The following is an 18,132-nucleotide window of genomic DNA, read 5'->3' on the forward strand; positions in this document are numbered from 1 at the left end:
AGGGCGGCTGTAGCTCAGTTGGTAAAAGCAGTCGTCCACGGAAGACAGGGTCGGTGGTTCGATCCCCTGGCTACATGTCGAAGTGCCTCTGGGCAAAGACACTGAACCCCTAACAGCCCATTCCCCTCCCCAGCTGTGCAGTGCCGGTCCAAGCCCGGTAGAAATTGGAGAGGGTTCCGTCAGGAAGGTCATCGGGCGTAAAAACTGAGCCAAATCAACATGCGCACAATGATCCGCTGTTGTGACACTGAACTCACGGGAAAAGACGAAAGGACAAAAAAAACCCCAAAAAACCATACACTTGAGAATTGAGTTATTTTGGACATAAATGGGCCAATGTAGGTGTATAAGGGTTTGAGTACTTTGGCTTTTTCCCACTCGCTGTGTTTGCTGCTCACGGCCAATGACGGTGAGTAATGTGTATGGTTTATGTCAAGGCCTGAATCATGAAGAGAGCTTTCAATCATGTGTAGATTTTCCCCTGCCACAGTCTGTCTCAAGCTGATTTATCCATACAACAATGAGAAATGAATGTGAAAGTTGTGTAGTAAAGCTTAAAGACACTTTAGAGGACAGACACACTACAAGCTGGGTGATGATCATTTACAAGATAAAACCTCTCTTATTCTCATGGGGAATCTCAATGGGAGCTGAACCTTCATTTCTACAAGAACGAGCTTTTCTTCTGCTCCAAGCACTAATCAAGACCCACTGTCCAGAGAGGGAGGCAGTTGGCGTAGGTGGCCTCTCTTCTTCTATGGTGTTTCACTGCAAAGATGTAGATTTGTCAGATTAACGTCACCTTTCTAAACCTCGAGGAACGAGCTGTGCAGCATTTCATGGCTGATGATTTGTGCAAAATGCTTAACTATACTTAACCGTAAGTAATGTAGTGTAATACAACAGGCTCTGAAGCAAATCCTGATACAAGAGATAACAGTTAGCTTTTACTCACACTGTTTTAGAAAGGTGTTCATTATTCTAAAGAAGGTTGTTTGTAAGACTGTGGACATTATCACAGCATTCAATGGGCCCAATGGGTAATAGTTGGCCTACTACCTCCCAGTGGATTCAGTAGGTTGTTATTGTCATAAATACAGTAATAACTATGCAGTTGCAACCTTCTTTCAGGATTAGGCACAAAATGTATTTAGAAGTAGTTTAGGCACGAAAACAGGTTATGATGTGTCAGTTTGAAGTGGGAAAAGGACTGCTCCTACTTTTCCACCGTCCTTCTACCAATGTGGACTGTGGACACTGGTCACTTCTGCTTTCATCATTGTATGACAGTGGTAAGATGTTACCTCATTATCAGACTTGTGACAATAAACCTGCTGAACCCTGTGAGAGGTACAAGGATAATTATATGAGCTTCTTAATTCCTGCAATGAATAAAACACCTTTTAATATGTCCACATTTACCTGCTGCCATTTTAGCTTGGTAAAAGAGACAGAATTTAACAGGTGATTCCAAGGGTTGAAACCTTTTTTGTCATTTTTTAAATTTTTTGCTCATCATTTGGCAGGAAAGTATCCACTGTGTCAATGCGCATTGCTATGCAGAGAAACTTTACCACTCAGCCGAATAAATGACCGTTTGTTTTACTCGTTATGTTCCTGCATGGTATTGTTTAGAAGGTGGTAATTGATTTGTAATGTCTGTACAGCACTTCTAAGCAATATAATGAAATTCTGACAAAAATCATAGCGGGCATAATGTTTCCTGAGATGGATTACCTTTCAGAAACACATTCAGCGTCTCCGCAAGTTCATTTCCGTATTATACATAAATGAAGTGAGGACAAAGATAAAAAGGAGGCGAGAAAAGATAAAGAAAATGAAAGACACGATGAGACAGAGGAATAATACTGCAGAAGACAAAGACGAGTGTCTGATGAGATTTCAGAGTGAAGAACTGAAAGCACGACTAAGAAAACAACGGAGATAAAAGAAAGGGAGAAATAAAGAATCCCACTTCCCTTGAGCAGGTATTTGTTTGCTTGAAGCTGCCCCCGCCTGTACTGGAGCTCTGCAGAGCCTCCACAATGATTTATTGCTTTGTTTTGATGCAAATGAAAGCCAGAGCCTTTTCTCCAAGCAACTATCTTCATCGCTGCAGGCGGCCACTACTGAATGCTCCCTACCTGCCATTACACGTAATTCACAGCCTCAGGTAGCTGATTTAGAACCTAAACACCACTGAATGAATAAACTGCGAGTGCTCAGGAGGGGGTCAGCTGGTTTATCTAGTTTTTCCACCCCTCCCCCCACCACGAAAGCACGAACAGTTGGAGTTTAATTTAGACCTTAGCCGATGTTATCAAATTACACAGGTGCTAAAATCACAGAGCTGGATGACGTTAATTTACACATTCTGTATGCATGTGACTGTGCAGCCTGTCAGAGGCTTGATTCTCTCTTCACAGGTTTCAGTACTATAGTGAGTGCTGATTGTTTTAGGATGGAAGTCATCAGAATCTCTCTCTGTGTATGTTTTCTTTTTTCAATGCAGTACCCATCCCAACCCCACCGCCAACCAAGCCCCCTACCACCACCCCACTACCAACAATCCCTGCTGCCAAAGAAGGTAAGAGCTGATTTCTGTTTCACATATAAACTCCAGACAAAGTCAGGAAAGTGGCTCCGGACATTGTCCAAAGTCGTGTTTCACACGTGTAACACACAGGCAGAAGCGTCCTCACGTCTGTGTGACGTCAGCACGTACAGGAGGCACAACATGATGCAATAATTAGATCATTTTAATCTTTAAATAATTTAAGATCAAGCTACCCAACAGTATATAAAATAGCACTAATCTATTTGATTCAGATCATTTAGTTGTAATATAAATATACATTGTTAAATTTATAGCTTGGCAGGATACACTGACAAAGACCATGACTACTAAATTGATAAAAGCTGCACTTGCAGACTATTTAATGACTCAATATTAGATTCAATATTAGTTGTGAAGGACATTGAATTTGTACTTCACTGGAGTACATACACAATATTACTGTGAAGAAAATTCAAATTAATGCTAAAGATGTGCTTGAGAATGTTCAGACACCACAAATTATGAATTCATTAGCACAAAACCGTACCTTGTTCCAAATGCCCACATGACCGTAAAATCACGAAGCTGGAGAATCATAAAATACTTTAATAATCAGCCAGATGAATTCTGTACACATGGAAGCTTTGTATATGAACTTGGGAAGAATAATTCTAGGAAGAAAATGTTCTAAATCATGCGGCCGATGAACGGTTTTCCTCATTAACCAGCTCCAGGTGATAGAACCAAGATGCAGCCTGAGTCCCTCCTTTTTTCAGTAGCTTATTAAAGGGTCTCAGGAAAGAAATATTATATAAAATTATTACTGTCATCTTGGGGGGAAAAATCTATAACAAATATCTTGTGATACAGACGAACTTTTTTGCTATTAAATAATAATCAAAAGAAATGTTTAAATGTTTTCTTTCATTGTCAGTTTTCTCCTGAGACAACTGCAGTATATTGTCTTTGTTTTGTCACTGCCTCAGAACTTTTCATCACTTTTTCCGCACGTTTTTATTTTACACAAATCAAACTGAGACATGCCACTCGACAAAGTGAAGAGTTTGATGTTTCAGCTGAAGTCTTAGTGAAGTCTTCACTGATGTAGATGTAAACCCTCTTTAACCTATCTCCTCCCACACACACACACACACACACAATTGTGACATATACTGCACGACATAATTATAGACATGAATCTTAAATATGATATAAAAGGTAATATAAAATAAATGATTTATATGCAAACCTTGTGTGTCTTGGATCTGTTACAGCGAATCTCATTTTCATAAACATGTCATTAACATTCTTCACATTTCTGTCGCCACAGAATCCACAGTTTCATTTTCACAACAGTACTTAAATCTGTAAAGAGGGAAGAAAAAGCTTTCAGAAAAAAAAAACCCCATCAAAATGTCCTGTCTTTAAAATTGTATTTAAAATAAGTAACTTTAAACCATGTTCATAATACACTGCGAAAACTAATAGATGTAGAAACCTCAGTAATTAAAGAAGAAGCATTTTTAGCATTGAAAAACTGCAGCTTTCCAAACTGCAGATCAAATATCCAGTCCCTTCTGGCCAGGCCACAAAATGTGTTCAACCAATCCCCGTCGAATTCTGTGGGAAACATCATAACAACACGACAACCTGCATCAAAGTATTATAAAAGAGTTGTTGCAGAATCTCCCATTTTAGGCTGCAACAATGACAAAAATGTCCCCGTAATCCTAGAGGAACTCATTTAGTTCCCCGACTACTATTGGGAAAAGTGCGTTCCAAGCGTGGAGTTTGAGTTTGTGCTTTCTGAGGGATTTATTCTGAGGTTTTCTTACTTCTGCTCCCTATAAAACGTAAACTGTTCACATTCTAATATTTAAAAGCTTCAGCATCAGTTATGACTTCTTGGTTTACCGGAGCTGTGTCAGAGCCCTAATCTGTCACCACGCTCAAAGAAAATGCTTGGCCCATATTCCAAATCAGATGAAGACCAAACTCAGAGTTTTGCTTATCATCTTGTTACTTGTGAGTTGGACACCTAATGACTCCTTCCTGCTCGATGGCGTCTAACACGACTCAGCATTATTTAAAGCGTCCATTAATTCCTAACTTTACCCGGGCAAAGAACAGAAACTCTATACTGTGTCAAATCGCTGTGTGTCATCTGCATATTTTTGCGCTTCGTTTCTCGTATCTGTGTCCAACACGCTGCACAGAAAACCACCAAAACCACATATTTCTGCAGGAAACGGCAAAATACATCAAGTAAACACAGCTGAGACTCTAACTGTACATCAATGCTGCTACTAGGCCTGTGCTCCTAGATCCCGGTGTCACAATAAATAAACAATGTTCCCTTCTCCTCTTCATGAACAAACTGCTGAAAACAGAAAGATATGTTCCCCGTGAGCTTTCCATTATCCGATGTGTTCGTGTAGAGTACTGCTCTTTGCAGTGCAGGACTGAATCCATGGGCACAAATGTGAGTCTCAGTCTAGGTTCATGGGAGACTCCATGTGCTGCACACTCTCCTCTTGCTGTCAGTCTCTTTCTTTATAAGGATGTAGAACCTGTCAGGGACTGGATTTCAAAGTTCCTGTGCCTCTAAAATGTGCTAATCTGCAGCCTTTCAGCTCTTTTGACTTTTTCACCTCTTTCTCATCCACTTCTCTTTGACATCTTGCTGGCTCATTGCCTCTATCTCACATTTCCACACAGAGTTACGAGGGTTCAGCCTGACAGTAGAGTTACAATGGCTGACCTGAGAACTTAAATTAAAGCTATACAAGTCAGGAAACTTGATTAATGCCAGCTGTAGGGTGGTTTTATTGTGAGAGACAATCAGTTTGTTTTCATCCTGTGTGGTTTATTAAGTAAATGTCTAAAGCTGTCTGCCGATCAATCCGGCTCCAGCTGACCGTTAAATGTGATTTTGTGCGAAGAGAAAAGGAAGTGGTTGGTATTATCGGTGGAGAGCAGCAGCGGCAACGTTGTGTTCAGCATTTAATGAGTTTAACACACTTTCAGTCGTTTAGAAGTTGCAACCTCTTCAAGGCTAATCAATCAAAGCTTTACTCTGCTCAAAAGCTGATTTTCCTTTTCCTTTCATTGCTCAGTTGTCACCCACAAAAATCAAGTGAAGGCTTATTGATTTGAGCACACACGTAAAAAGAAATGGAAGCAAAGTTATTCAACTTAAAAAAAGCAAAGAGAGCAGAGAAATAAATGTGTTTCTAAAAATCACAACCAATATCTTTGACAAATTAAAAATTTATACTCGGAGGTTTTAAACAATCACATTTGACGCATAATTTCTCCGCCTTTATGTTTTATCTTCGCTTCACCACTCTGCTGCCTTTTGGGTTCTTTATTTTTCTCTCTTTAACGTAAGACAAACATTTCACTGCTTAAAATAAATGTTAAAACGCTAAGAAGTGAACGCAAGCAGCTGTGAATTGTGATGATGAGAACGGAGTCAATGAGCAGTTTCTAAATCAGAAAACATTTGCTAGATTGAAATGGTTTCCAAGAAGTATATAAGTCATATATCAGGATAACATCTATGTACAACCGAGGGCAAAAATATCAATACTAATAGTCCTTTCCATCACAAAAAGGACATTAGAATAAGAAGGAAATGGATTTGTGTGTTTTAAAGCTCATGCAGCCAGATAATTTGCTCCTCTCCTCCTTTTTTCATCCTTTCTCTCACTGCTTCTGCAGTTACCCTTTTTTACCTTTGTTACCTCGTCCTTGTCGCAAACAACATGTGCTTCCTCTGGATGGAGATGAACTGTTGGCTGCAGTTGTCACTCTGCTCAAATTGGATTTCCTCCTCACCTTTACCCCCCTCTCCCTCTCCCTCTGTCTAGTCTGTAAGGCAGCCAAAGCCGACCTGGCCTTCTTGATTGACGGCTCCTGGAGTATCGGCGATGACAACTTCCTGAAGATCATCCGTTTCCTGTACAGCACCACCGGAGCTCTGGACCGCATCGGTCCGGACGGCACACAGGTACTGGAGAGGGATTCGGGATGTTATGATGTCATGAATATTTTCCCATATGAAATTGGCAAAACCTATATTTTGGTGACTTGCTGTACACTGCAGAGGTAAAGGAGGTGGTGGATGAAAAGAGTTCCAGTCTAATGCAGTATTGATGGTGTACAAAGCACATGTCACACCTGTATTTTCAAGATATAATTGGAGTCACGGATCCAAAATCCAACATTTCTCATTCATATTGCTTCCTCCATATATTTAAATAAAGACTATTAAACATGACACTTCTGTGTGATTAAAGTGCAGTCGTAACACAGTTGCAGCTGAATTATGTTTTCTGTTAACATCATATGTTGATGTATTATGGCAAGTTGCAAATATGTCGATATTGAACGTAGTGTGGTTCCCTGCCAAAATACCGGCTCTGCCAGTACAACATTCAGTTTGTCCGGGTTGTTATGAAACTATCGTTGTGTTTAGACTGTTACAGCTTTTGGTTGTAGGTAGGAAACGATTTTGGCGCGACAGTCATCCACAGCTTATACCCATCATCCACCTTTGTTTGTAAGTTTAGCACTTAATTTGTAATTCCATCCAGCGAACATTATGTTAGGAGTTAGGATTATGTTCAACTATGTTTTCCAGCCACATAAGCCAACATGTGTGAAGAAGCATGAATTTCTGATTGTGTAAATATGTATGGGCAGTTTTAAGTGTTTGATTTTTGGTCTAGAAGTGACCTTTTCTCTGTCCCCTTCTGGAAAATCTGCCCTACATTTACACTGTTCAGCAGCACTAAAATACAGTGACACCCTTTAAGATGTGTCCCCTTGAAGGACAGACTACAACGAAGTGTTGAAGTAACAGAATGTATTTATTTCTTTTTTTTCATTTAAATATAATCAGTATTCCTCTGGTGTCTCTCAGGTGCCAACTCCTGTCGTTCAGATTCTTGTTGTAAAGCACTGCAGCAGCACTCTCCACTAAGCTGCGCTGATTTATGTTTGTTTGCTTTGCACAAATGAAGAATAATCCTGTGTGGTCTCCCAGGTGGCCAAAGCCCACTTCGCCGATGAAACAACCCATTTCTATTTTCTGTGTTCTTCAGTTCCTCCTGTACCTTTTGTTTTACTTATATGTTGTTACTGTTTCCCCTTTTTCCGTCCACTAATTCAGGCTCAATTTAGTCACAGCCTCCGGTAAAAGATGGAGCTTAGCTCAGCTTTTCATTAGCTTGATTACTGTAGAGAAGCCATTACTCAGGACAGTCCTGCATTAGAAAATGTGGATCAGGTAAAGTGCACAACAACTGTTCTTCCACAGAATTTAGGTGAAGATCTGCTGGTAACATCCCAAACCTTTGACATGTAAACAAGCAAAAGTAAATACTCTGCTAAAAAGTGCTTTTATCCAAATCACTTTAACGTTGCTTCTCATTCACCCATTACACACAATTATGTTCGCAGTGTTTTTATAAATATGTACTTAAACATGCTGTTTTTATTTCACTTATTTTACATTTTTTAAATTGACCAAAATCTCAGTGAACACTGTAGACCACTCACAGCCACTCCTACGGGTAAAAGTATCAGGAATGATATCCCGCTCCACCCAGCCACCAAAGGCCACAGAGTGCCGGTCCCGAGCCCGGGAAAAAACTTGTATGGTTGCAGCAGGAAGGGCTGTGGCGACCCCTGAAGGGACAAGCCGAAACTCGTTGGTTTGGTGTTTGTGGACGACTTAATTTTGAAACTGTGCTGTGTAAAAATGTACTTCCTTTATACCTAATCAGTTCCTCTTGTGTCGTCTGACAGGTGGCGATTGCCCAGTTCAGTGACGACGCTCGAACTGAATTCAAGCTGAACTCATACAGAGACAAAGAGCGGCTGCTGGACGCCATCAACAAGATTTCCTACAAGGGAGGAAACACCAAGACAGGTGAGCAGACGCAGAGCAGGGAGACCGCTGAGGTACAGCACTGCTTCTGAGAGGAGTAGCTACATTTCGAGTGTGGTCTGCAGAAACAGCTGTGTACAAGTGAATTGACTGCAGCAGATGAAATCAGCAGTTCAACATATGTACATGCCCGCTCAGAGCCTCCCAATACCATAATCAATACTTATTGAACAGCAGACAACTGCAAACAGAAATAATAGCTTTGTGCACGTGTGCGCGCTTCTATTTAAATATTGTCCGTAAGTGAACGTGTACACAGACTAAGAACACGTCTTTGCACAGGCGTCTACAACTGGAAGTGCCATGCAAGAACATTTTGTGAGGAAGTCGGTGGGGAAGCCGTGTAATCATTAGTCAGTGTTTACAAAGCAGCACAGCCAGTTTCTCTAGCGGGGACAAGGCGGCAGATGTGTTTCAGCATCACGTCTGGGGAGGAATTCTCCTGTTGCTAATGTCACACTGTGATACCAATCCGTTTTCTATCAGGAAGCAGCAGTTTGGGGGGTTTCAGAGCCCTCGCTCACCTCATTCTGCACACTGAAATTGGAACTGAAAGACCGAGTACATGAGCTGTATGTGCATTTCCCATTTATTATTGTCTTGTTGAGGTCAAAATCTTGTTTTAAAGAGAGACTTGGGGTCAAGAAGTCAGAAAGCCACCTTTAAATTACTACGGTATCAAATGCTAAAACCTGTGTTATTCAGAGAAAATCTGAATGTGCACATTGTAGAAGCTGGAGCTAGTGAAGCTTTGATTATTGATCACAATCATTCTTGATTGATTTATTGTTTGTACACTTTATGTATTTCTGTATCTAAGGTCCTGAAAATGTTTTTAGGTGCTGATTTCTTTGGATATCTGAGGATTGTCTTCAGTCTTTCTGTCATCCCTTAAACACATTCAGATGTTGGCTGTTGGCCTGTGGTTTCCCTGCTGGGCGGCTCTGATGCAACTCTCTCCCATCTTACTTTATGTAGCACTTATTAAAGCCTGTCACTGCTCTAAATGTTGGATTATTGCAAGTGAAAATCTGTACATTGGCTGAAATGCAGCTGCCATTAAGGCCTCATTGCTTCAGATGCAGTCAAATCCAGCAGCGAGTTCTCTCAGGTTCTGCTTTGTGTTGCAAACAGTAGAGGTCAGTGGCAATGCAGGAAAACCCTGCAGCTGCAGGAACAGCAACCTGAAGTTTCTTAAACTGGTTACAGAGATTAGTGCTACATGGAATTGGGGCACAGCAAAATGCTTGGCAACTCAAAGCCTGAACAACAGAGCAATATCATGTTGGATCAGTCTTTCTCTGATCTGTAATGTTCTGTGAGTCTTCTAATGATCCCAGTAATATATTGACATTTGGGTAATAGATCCTACATACATCATCATAGGTAATTCTTTATAGGAAGTTTGATGCATGTTTGATTTAGCATTCGAGGATTTGTCAGAATTATTTCTGACAAACCTGAGCAGAAAATGTCCACTGTGACATGTTCCTCTCTACTGTTGACTTGCTGCTGTGAGTTCAAATCAGCTTATCAAAAAATGCTCCACTCCAGTCACCTTAGTTTCACACAACGTGAATTATGTAAAGGATGATTAAAAACGATCAAACTAATCTTACACAGGTCGAGCTATCCAGCATGTGAAGGAAAACATCTTCACGGCAGAGGGGGGAGTCAGGAAAGGGGTCCCCAACGTCCTCGTTGTTCTTACCGACGGTCGATCCCAAGATGACGTCAATAAGGTTTCCAAGGAGATGCAGATGGAAGGTCAGAACTGTGTTTATGGTTTTATGTGAGGCTTTAAAAAGGTCCCAGAGGTCTGGTTCAGTTTTTAGCCGGCTCACTTTCCTTATGTAGTTGCTCCCATGTTTTAAGTTTTCCCCTCTCTGATTTCCTGTACAGGTTACATTGTGTTTGCTATCGGCTTTGCTGATGCTGACTACGGCGAGCTGGTGAGCATCGCCAGTAAACCTAGCGACCGGCATGTCTTCTTTGTGGACGACCTGGATGCCTTCAAGAAGATCGAAGAGAAGCTCGTGACATTTGTGTGCGAAGCCGCCACTGCCAGTGAGTAACCCCAAGTTAGTTTTCATCAAATTGTTAATGTGAAAACTGAGAAAATGTGATAGAGATCATCTCACATCACTGTATGATCAGTTTCTTAATAACTATATCTAAAACAGTTACTCTGCTGTCTGGAAGCTGAGGTTTTCTTAACCAAACGTACCCTGTTTTCTGTCCTAGCTTGTCCTGCCATACTGATGAGCGGCAGCACAACACCAGGTGAGAGATCAAACACATTACCTCAATGCATTTGGTTTGAAATGATTTTAAGTATCAGCATGTAGAAAACGAGGGAGTAGGACGTCAAGGCAGTTGGTAAGGTAGCTGTCCACGGACCACAGGGCCAGTGGTTCGATCCCCAATCCTGGCTAAGTGTCCTTGGGCAAAACACTAGGTCCCAAGTCGCTCCCGGTGGGTCAGGTGAGCACCTTGCATGGCAGCGAGCGCCATCTGTGTGTGAATGGGGGAATAAGAGGCAACATTGTAAAGAGATTTGGATAAACGCGCTATAGAAGCGGCCATTTATCAATTAACACAGGTTACTCGAAGAAGAAAGAAGCGGGGGGGCCAACATCGACTTGGGCTGAAGTACATCTTGGGATACTCATCTTTGTAAGACCTTTGTAGGTCAAAGGTCAAGGCTGGTATGACCTCCCAACACACATTTATAGTCATAACTCCAGCAGTGATATGCTAATCATGACATTTCATACAAATGTCAGGATGAAACGATGAAGTGATGCCATTTTATATCCAAACGGTCAAAATTCAAGACAATTGACAGCATGTTTTCCAGTGAAGATTATTCACTATTCCTTCACTGCATATATGATGGGTTTTGGCAGAGTGAGGGGTTAATTTCATGGACACAAATGACCCCTCGCTCCTCTTATATCCTGCAGTGTTTTTCATCTATTTTTGGTAATTTGCAACTGTTGATGGAAACTGGAACTGTTGTGTGTGTGATTGTACCATCTATTTTTTGTAGTCTTTCTTTTTGTCTCTGCTTTAATGCTGTGTCTAGTTTTGGTTGGTGTTTTTGCCTTTCTGTTCATTTTTTGCCATCATTTTGTGTCTCATCATGTTATGCTGTATCCCTTTGCGGTATCTTGTGTATCTTTTGGATTGTTTTGGTTTTCTTTGTGGTCATTTAGTGGCCTTTACTCGTTTGAAAGTAAGACGGTTAATGTTTACATTTATTTAATACAAAAGCTCGGGTCCATGCGTCACAGGCCCCGTTGGCCCGTTCACTGATCCATTTCTTCAGTAGCGCTGGATGTAAATGTTTACAAGTCAGTAGATAGTTTGGCCAGATGACAAAACATCCAAAGGACATACACCCCAAAAAATGCAGATGCACTTACAGGTACAAGTACAAGGTATTTGTGTTTTTCACATTTAATTGTGCAAAGACCACCAAGAACATCAACTGTAGAAGGAAATAAGTTATGTCTCGTACCTTTTTACCTTTGCTCGATTATGGAGATATGCTTATACATGAGTGTCTCAACCAAATGCATTCAGTCTCTGAATACGTCACAATCACAAAGCCTTAAGGTTCCAGTTCACATTACTGTGAACATACATTACTGTGGCCGAGGGGCCTTTGAGCATACAAAGCTATATCACTTGATAATGCTGATTTATGAGGCTGTTCTTGGATTGGGTTCGTTATATTTATACTCTCTTCTACAAAAAAACCAAAAGCCATTATGCTTTAACATTAACAACATGTTGGGACTGATATAGGGAAGCGACCATTCAGCTTTGATGCCCCCTCTGCTTGGAATAATCTTCAAACAGAGCTGAAAATATCAAAACTCCTTCCATTCTTTCCTAAACACCGAACAACGAGAGTCCATTGGACAGTGCTTGTGTTCTCAAATTGTTACCTTGTCCTTAAATACTTCATTTTATAATGAAAAACTTTATGCAGTATCTAATTTATTATTTATTCTAACTTATTGTTTGCAATGTGTACTTAAAGTTATATTAATTTATTATCACGTGCACTGCTGACCTCTTGGCCAGGTCAATCTCCCTGGTTTTATCTGGTTAAATAAAGGTTAAATAAAATAAAGAAAATAAAATGATTAAAGATCACGTGCACGTGCAGTCAGGGGATTAAACTGATGAACAAACTAGCACTGGTTAGTGCATGTAACATAATAATCTCATTGAATAAAGCAGAAGTCATGAAGAGTTAGGTTCAGTGGTAGTTTCTCACTTTATTTCACAGAGTCCTTAGTGTTAAATTATCCAATGTTATGTTGCTTCATGAAGTTAACATCGGTATCATCCGTGTCCAGGTTTCCGCATGATGGAGCTATTTGGGCTGGTGGAGAACCGGTACAGCAGCATCTCTGGCGTTTCCATGGTACCCGGAACCTTCAACACCTTCCCCTGTTTCCATCTGCACAGTGACGCTCTGCTGGCACAGCCAACCAGGTACGCAGATACACTTCCTTTCTGTAACTGGACTTTTTGTTAAAAGTACCCTGTTTATTGAAAGCTTTATTGCTAAAGATAAAACACAGACAGATTAGAGGATTTACAGTATCCACTTTCTTCGGCCTACACAAATGTAATATTCTTCACAGAATTCACCAAAAGTCTGATGTTTTCCCCCCGGCTCACAGGTACATCCATCCTGAGGGGCTGCCGTCTGACTACACCATCACGCTGCTGTTCAGACTGCTGCCAAACACTCCAGAGGAGCCCTTTGCCCTTTGGGAGATACTCAACAAGAACAACGAGCCACTGGTGGGAGTTATCCTCGACAGTGAGTCTGGGAGCATTTTGGTTTCATTAACATGTCGATTGCTGTTCTATTTCTGTCTGTCTGCAGTGCATGTATAACGTACCAAAGGTGCTTTACGCTGTTATAGAGGAGAAATTCAGGTAAAAGTTATGAAGAAATTGATGCCTGTCACACAGGAACAAATGAAGTTTAATGCAGTGAGGGTTTGTTGTTTGTGTGTCTTCATACAGACGGAGGTAAGACTCTGACATTCTTCAACAACGACTACAGAGGAGAATTCCAGACGGTCACCTTTGAAGGGCAAGAGATCAAAAAACTTTTCTACGGCAGCTTCCATAAGGTCAGAATCCATTGTCTCCTGCTCGATTGACAAGTTGAGGATTAACTTTTTACTTCAGTGTCAAACTATTTGCCAGCATGTTGTACATGACAGATGATGAGGGGGCTAAGGGGCCTCAGGCTGCTCTCTCATGTGTCTTTCTTAGTTTCTAAGTGTGGCACCATGACGGCGGTTAATTAGTAGTGACTCAAACCTGCCCAGGGAGGTAAAGGTTTTAAGGTACTGCTTCTTAGCAGTGTAGTACACAGTATATTACTGTTTATGGTCTTAGCTCATAGGTTCTGAAGCTAAATGTGTTAAGGACTGTATGAATTCCATCTTATCATTATGTTTTAATTACTGCCAGCACATACACATGTGATACACATGTATCACATGTGTATGTGCTGGCTGACTTACTGACCTCTTTACTTGTTTCACAGACTGTCTGACCCAATCGTGCAGTATGTGGCTGACTTATGTGATCGTGCAGCTTTTGGTTGATTCATTACTTTTCATGCGTTAGTTAATTGACTTGCTCAGTGTTGCCTTCCTAACCGTTTTCCTTTCCTACCTACGAACACTTACAGTCTTTTATCTAAAATGTTGCTGAGCACAGAGACGGCAGCGGGAATCGTGACGGGCTCCCTGCAGGTGAGCTGTGCCCTAAGCCTGAACCAGCTCACGGTCGTGTTGTGTTAGTGTCAGCGTGTCAGCGCTAAGGGACTGACTGACTGATCTGCAGTCGCCTGTCTGCTCACTGTCAGCAGCACTTATGCCCCTTACCTTTTTACCTGTGTGTGTGTGTGTGTGTGTGTGTGTGTGTGTGTGTGTGTGTGCGCCTGGCATACGTAATGGATTCTATAATCCTAAAGGACCAGAAGCTGTAGTGCCTCAGATGAGTCCATGTGACATTTGTATAGGTTTAATTGATTATGAACAACACTAATGTGAACCTGTTGGAACCTTGGTAAAAAAAAAAAAAAAAGGCCCAAGTTTGGCACATGGTAATAACAAAGGTGTAGGAGCATCACAATGAACAAGATATGTGCTACAGCTCTACAAGGGATATGCAGGTTAGAGAGACTTTAGTGCTGGTGTACATACAGTAAATACAGAGTCACAAACAGAGAGTGTGGGATCCACACAGAGACTATGTTGTACAAAGGGAAAGTAACTTCAGCCTTTTCCCTGAAATGCTGAAGAAGGTAGAAGATGCAGAATATACAGTGTGTGTGTGTGTGTGTGTATAGCCTGCATCTATGAACTGTGTGTATGCACCTAGTATGTTTCTCTTCTTCTGGTGTTTAGGATGTTAGTTGAATGTATATTCAGTTCATTGAGAAGGTCCCTGGTTCCGTTTGCATGTCCTCTCTGATCTGGTGTGGGTTTCCTTTGGGTGTTCTGGTTTCTTCCCACAGTCCAAAGGCATGCGTGTTGGGTTTATTGGTGCCTCTAAATGACTGTGAGTGTGAATGTTTGTCTCTCTGTGTTGGCCCTGAGACAGACTGGAGACCTGTCCAGGTGTATCCCCACTATTGACCGGTGACAGTTGGGAAAGGCGCTAACGCCCCTGAGACGCTGAACAAGACAAGTGCTTAAAGATAATGGACGGATGGGGTTAATTTATTTTTATTTTTTTACTCCGATACACTTGGTAGAAATGGGACCAGACCTACATTAGACACCTTCTGTAAATCCATTTATCCACTTTGTGGGCTATTATTTCTCAAAGACTTGTTCTGAAGAATAGCAGCATAACATCAGGAACTATCCATTTACAGTTTGTTTTATGATTATTATTATAATTACTTTTTTTCTTAAACTGTGGTGAAGCAATATGCTGAGTCATGTCACTGGACTATCTCTTCTTAGAAGGTTTCACAGCTTCACAACAAAAGTAGCTTTTTCAGTCAGCTGTAATTTGAGTAGGGGACCCAGATCTATCCCTCAGAGTTGGCCTTGTCCAAATGATCCGCTCCTGGGCGGATGAAGGATGTTGAAGAGTTGTGATTGTTAAATCCCTATGACCTGGTCTCACCTCCCCTATTATCCACCTAACGAGCCTGTTCAGGCCAGCAGGACGTAACTGGGTCACCTAGCCCACTGAGGAAACTACTTGGATTAGCAGTTTTGGTAGTTGACATGAAGCTTCCCACTGGATTGTCGTTTTCTACATGTAATACACTGCACAATATGCTACAGGCTGCAACAATGTACCGTGGCTCCTTGTGTCTCTATGTTCACATAGAAACATTAAGTCACCAAGTTTGTTTCCCCGCTCCAACAAGTTCATCTCAGCGTGGAAAATCACCCTGACATTTAAAGCAAATTTCCGAGCCGCAGTGAACTTCGGCAGTACAGAGGAACCAAACACGCAATCTGTCACCAACAGCAAATAATGACTCTGAACTTCTGAATGCTACAGCTGTGTCCTCAGCTGGTAACAGCTCGAACCCGCAGCATTTTACCTTTGGAATAATGACTTGGAGCTGTAGTTACTGAACATGCAACAGTTGATTTTGTTGCACACAAACTTCAGTGATGTCTCTTTTCAGTTTACCTCTGTGTACAGATTACATTAAACAATAATAATAATTGGAAATGCAGAATATTAGTAATGAAAGAAGACAATGTAGCGTCTTCTCTGATTAATGCAATTGAAATGAATCCTGGCAATTGTGTGTACTCGTATCATCTGAAGACACTGTGCAGTAAACGGTGAAAGTAATTTGTTTTCTCCAAAATGAATTAATTTATTCCCTTCATATCCCCCCAAAAAGAGGTTGCAAGAGGTGAAATAGTAACTCGTCTCTTCTTTTGTGGAGGAAAATCGAAGCGGACATACTACAGATTGGTTTATGCCAGAATAAGCCCTGCTTACATGTCATAATTAAAGGAACAGCAATTACAGAGGAGGCTTTTTTGGGGGTTAATTCTGTTTGGTTTTTTGAGCTGCCTGTGGTTGTGTTTGCATGTTTTTTCTTGCCGGGACAAACAGAGATTATTTTTACAACTGAATTTGCTCTGTTGCCAGCTACAAACGTAGCCTGCAGCTTAGCTTCTTTTCTGCAAACAAGAAAACAACTAAGGAAGATTTGGCTAGAAAGGATGATTAATAGGGTTCAGGTGTGTGTGTGTTGACCTTCATGACCACACACACTCCCTGCCTGCAGCTCAGTGCTGCGTTACAGCTACAGGAGAGGATGAGGAGGCACTCTGCACCGATAGGCAGCGTTTTATTCGTGTCACAGTTGTGCTTCTGAGTGTCCGTGATGGTGACAGAACTACCTGTGTGCGTAATTATAAATAGCATCATCACTCAGGGAGGTTATTTTCGTTTCAGTCCCGCATGCTCTCCAGATTTTGATTTAATTTTTTTTTTCCTTTTCTTTGTCCCAGTTCCAGCTCTGGTGCAGGTTGAGAAGCTATAAACGTGGCGTTTACAGTACAGTAAATGATTTCAAACACGAGCTAGTGCGGCTGTGAGATTTCATGTTGGCGAGTCAGTTGTTTTCTCCAGAAAAAGCCTTAGCACATCCCCACGAAAACACATTTCATTTTTTTAAAAATGTATTCATTTATACAAGATGAAAATGTTTGCAACTGAAGTGGTTTGTGTCGCCGTTCTTCCACTCAGTGCATTTTGTGATTGTTTTGTCAGCGAATGGTATTTTGCAGTGAAAACAAAATGTTTTCCAATGTCGCTCTAATGCATTCGGTTGCACAACATATTAAATACAGCCTACTAGCCATAGCTGTCTCCTGGAAGCAAAGTATACAGACACATTAACACATTTGACTTGTCTGCCCTGTTTACCCGGTTGTTTGATGCTATATTGTTCTGTGGGAGTCTGTGAATGTATGACATTAAAGCAGTTGGAGCCAATTTGAATTTAGCATTTTGGCTAAATGCTGGGTAATAACCTCCTATTGAAGTTGCATAATGTGAGCTGTCTAATGTGTATTTTACCTTGATTGCTGTACAGCAACTCACAGGAAGAGGGTGCTGCTCTACCACAGTAGTTACGGCTGAACTCTTTTCTAATGGCTGCACACACGGCAAAGGACTGGAAGATATTTAGATATTTACATTTTTTTTTCTCTTGCAGCTTCACATTGCAATCAGCAAGACCAGTGCTAAATTGGTGATCGACTGCAAGATGGTGGCAGAGAAAGCCGTCAACGCGGCGGGAAACATCACTACTGACGGCCTGGAAGTTCTGGGCAGGATGGTCCGCTCGAGAGGCAACAAGGACAACTCTGCCCCGGTGAAAAAGCATGCGCACATACACCAAATGCATTTAAAGATGGACCTGTAGCTGCACACATCAACACCAAAACGGGTTTTGCTGGCTGTAATCAGTCCTACTGTTAATACTGAATAGATCATTTCAAGAGATGCTTCTAACATTAGGCCCCACTAATCAACACTTCTTCAATGTGCAAAGCATCTTTTTGAAATTAGTCATATT

General features: G+C 41.3%; 1 protein-coding gene across 1 annotated transcript in view; it reads left to right on the plus strand.

The window, feature by feature from the left end:
- The window catches only part of LOC137129764 (collagen alpha-1(XIV) chain-like), a 131,283-nt gene that overhangs the window by 82,817 nt on the left and 30,334 nt on the right, over positions 1-18,132 (plus strand). The window contains 10 exon segments of the mRNA XM_067509054.1: positions 2,513-2,587; positions 6,430-6,569; positions 8,372-8,495; positions 10,137-10,280; positions 10,416-10,580; positions 10,758-10,796; positions 12,887-13,025; positions 13,217-13,359; positions 13,569-13,678; positions 17,770-17,928. Coding sequence (XP_067365155.1) covers positions 2,513-2,587; positions 6,430-6,569; positions 8,372-8,495; positions 10,137-10,280; positions 10,416-10,580; positions 10,758-10,796; positions 12,887-13,025; positions 13,217-13,359; positions 13,569-13,678; positions 17,770-17,928 — 1,238 coding nt within the window.

The sequence above is a fragment of the Channa argus genome, chromosome 1, assembly GCF_033026475.1.
Source record: "Channa argus isolate prfri chromosome 1, Channa argus male v1.0, whole genome shotgun sequence".
NCBI classification, from domain to species: domain Eukaryota; kingdom Metazoa; phylum Chordata; class Actinopteri; order Anabantiformes; family Channidae; genus Channa; species Channa argus.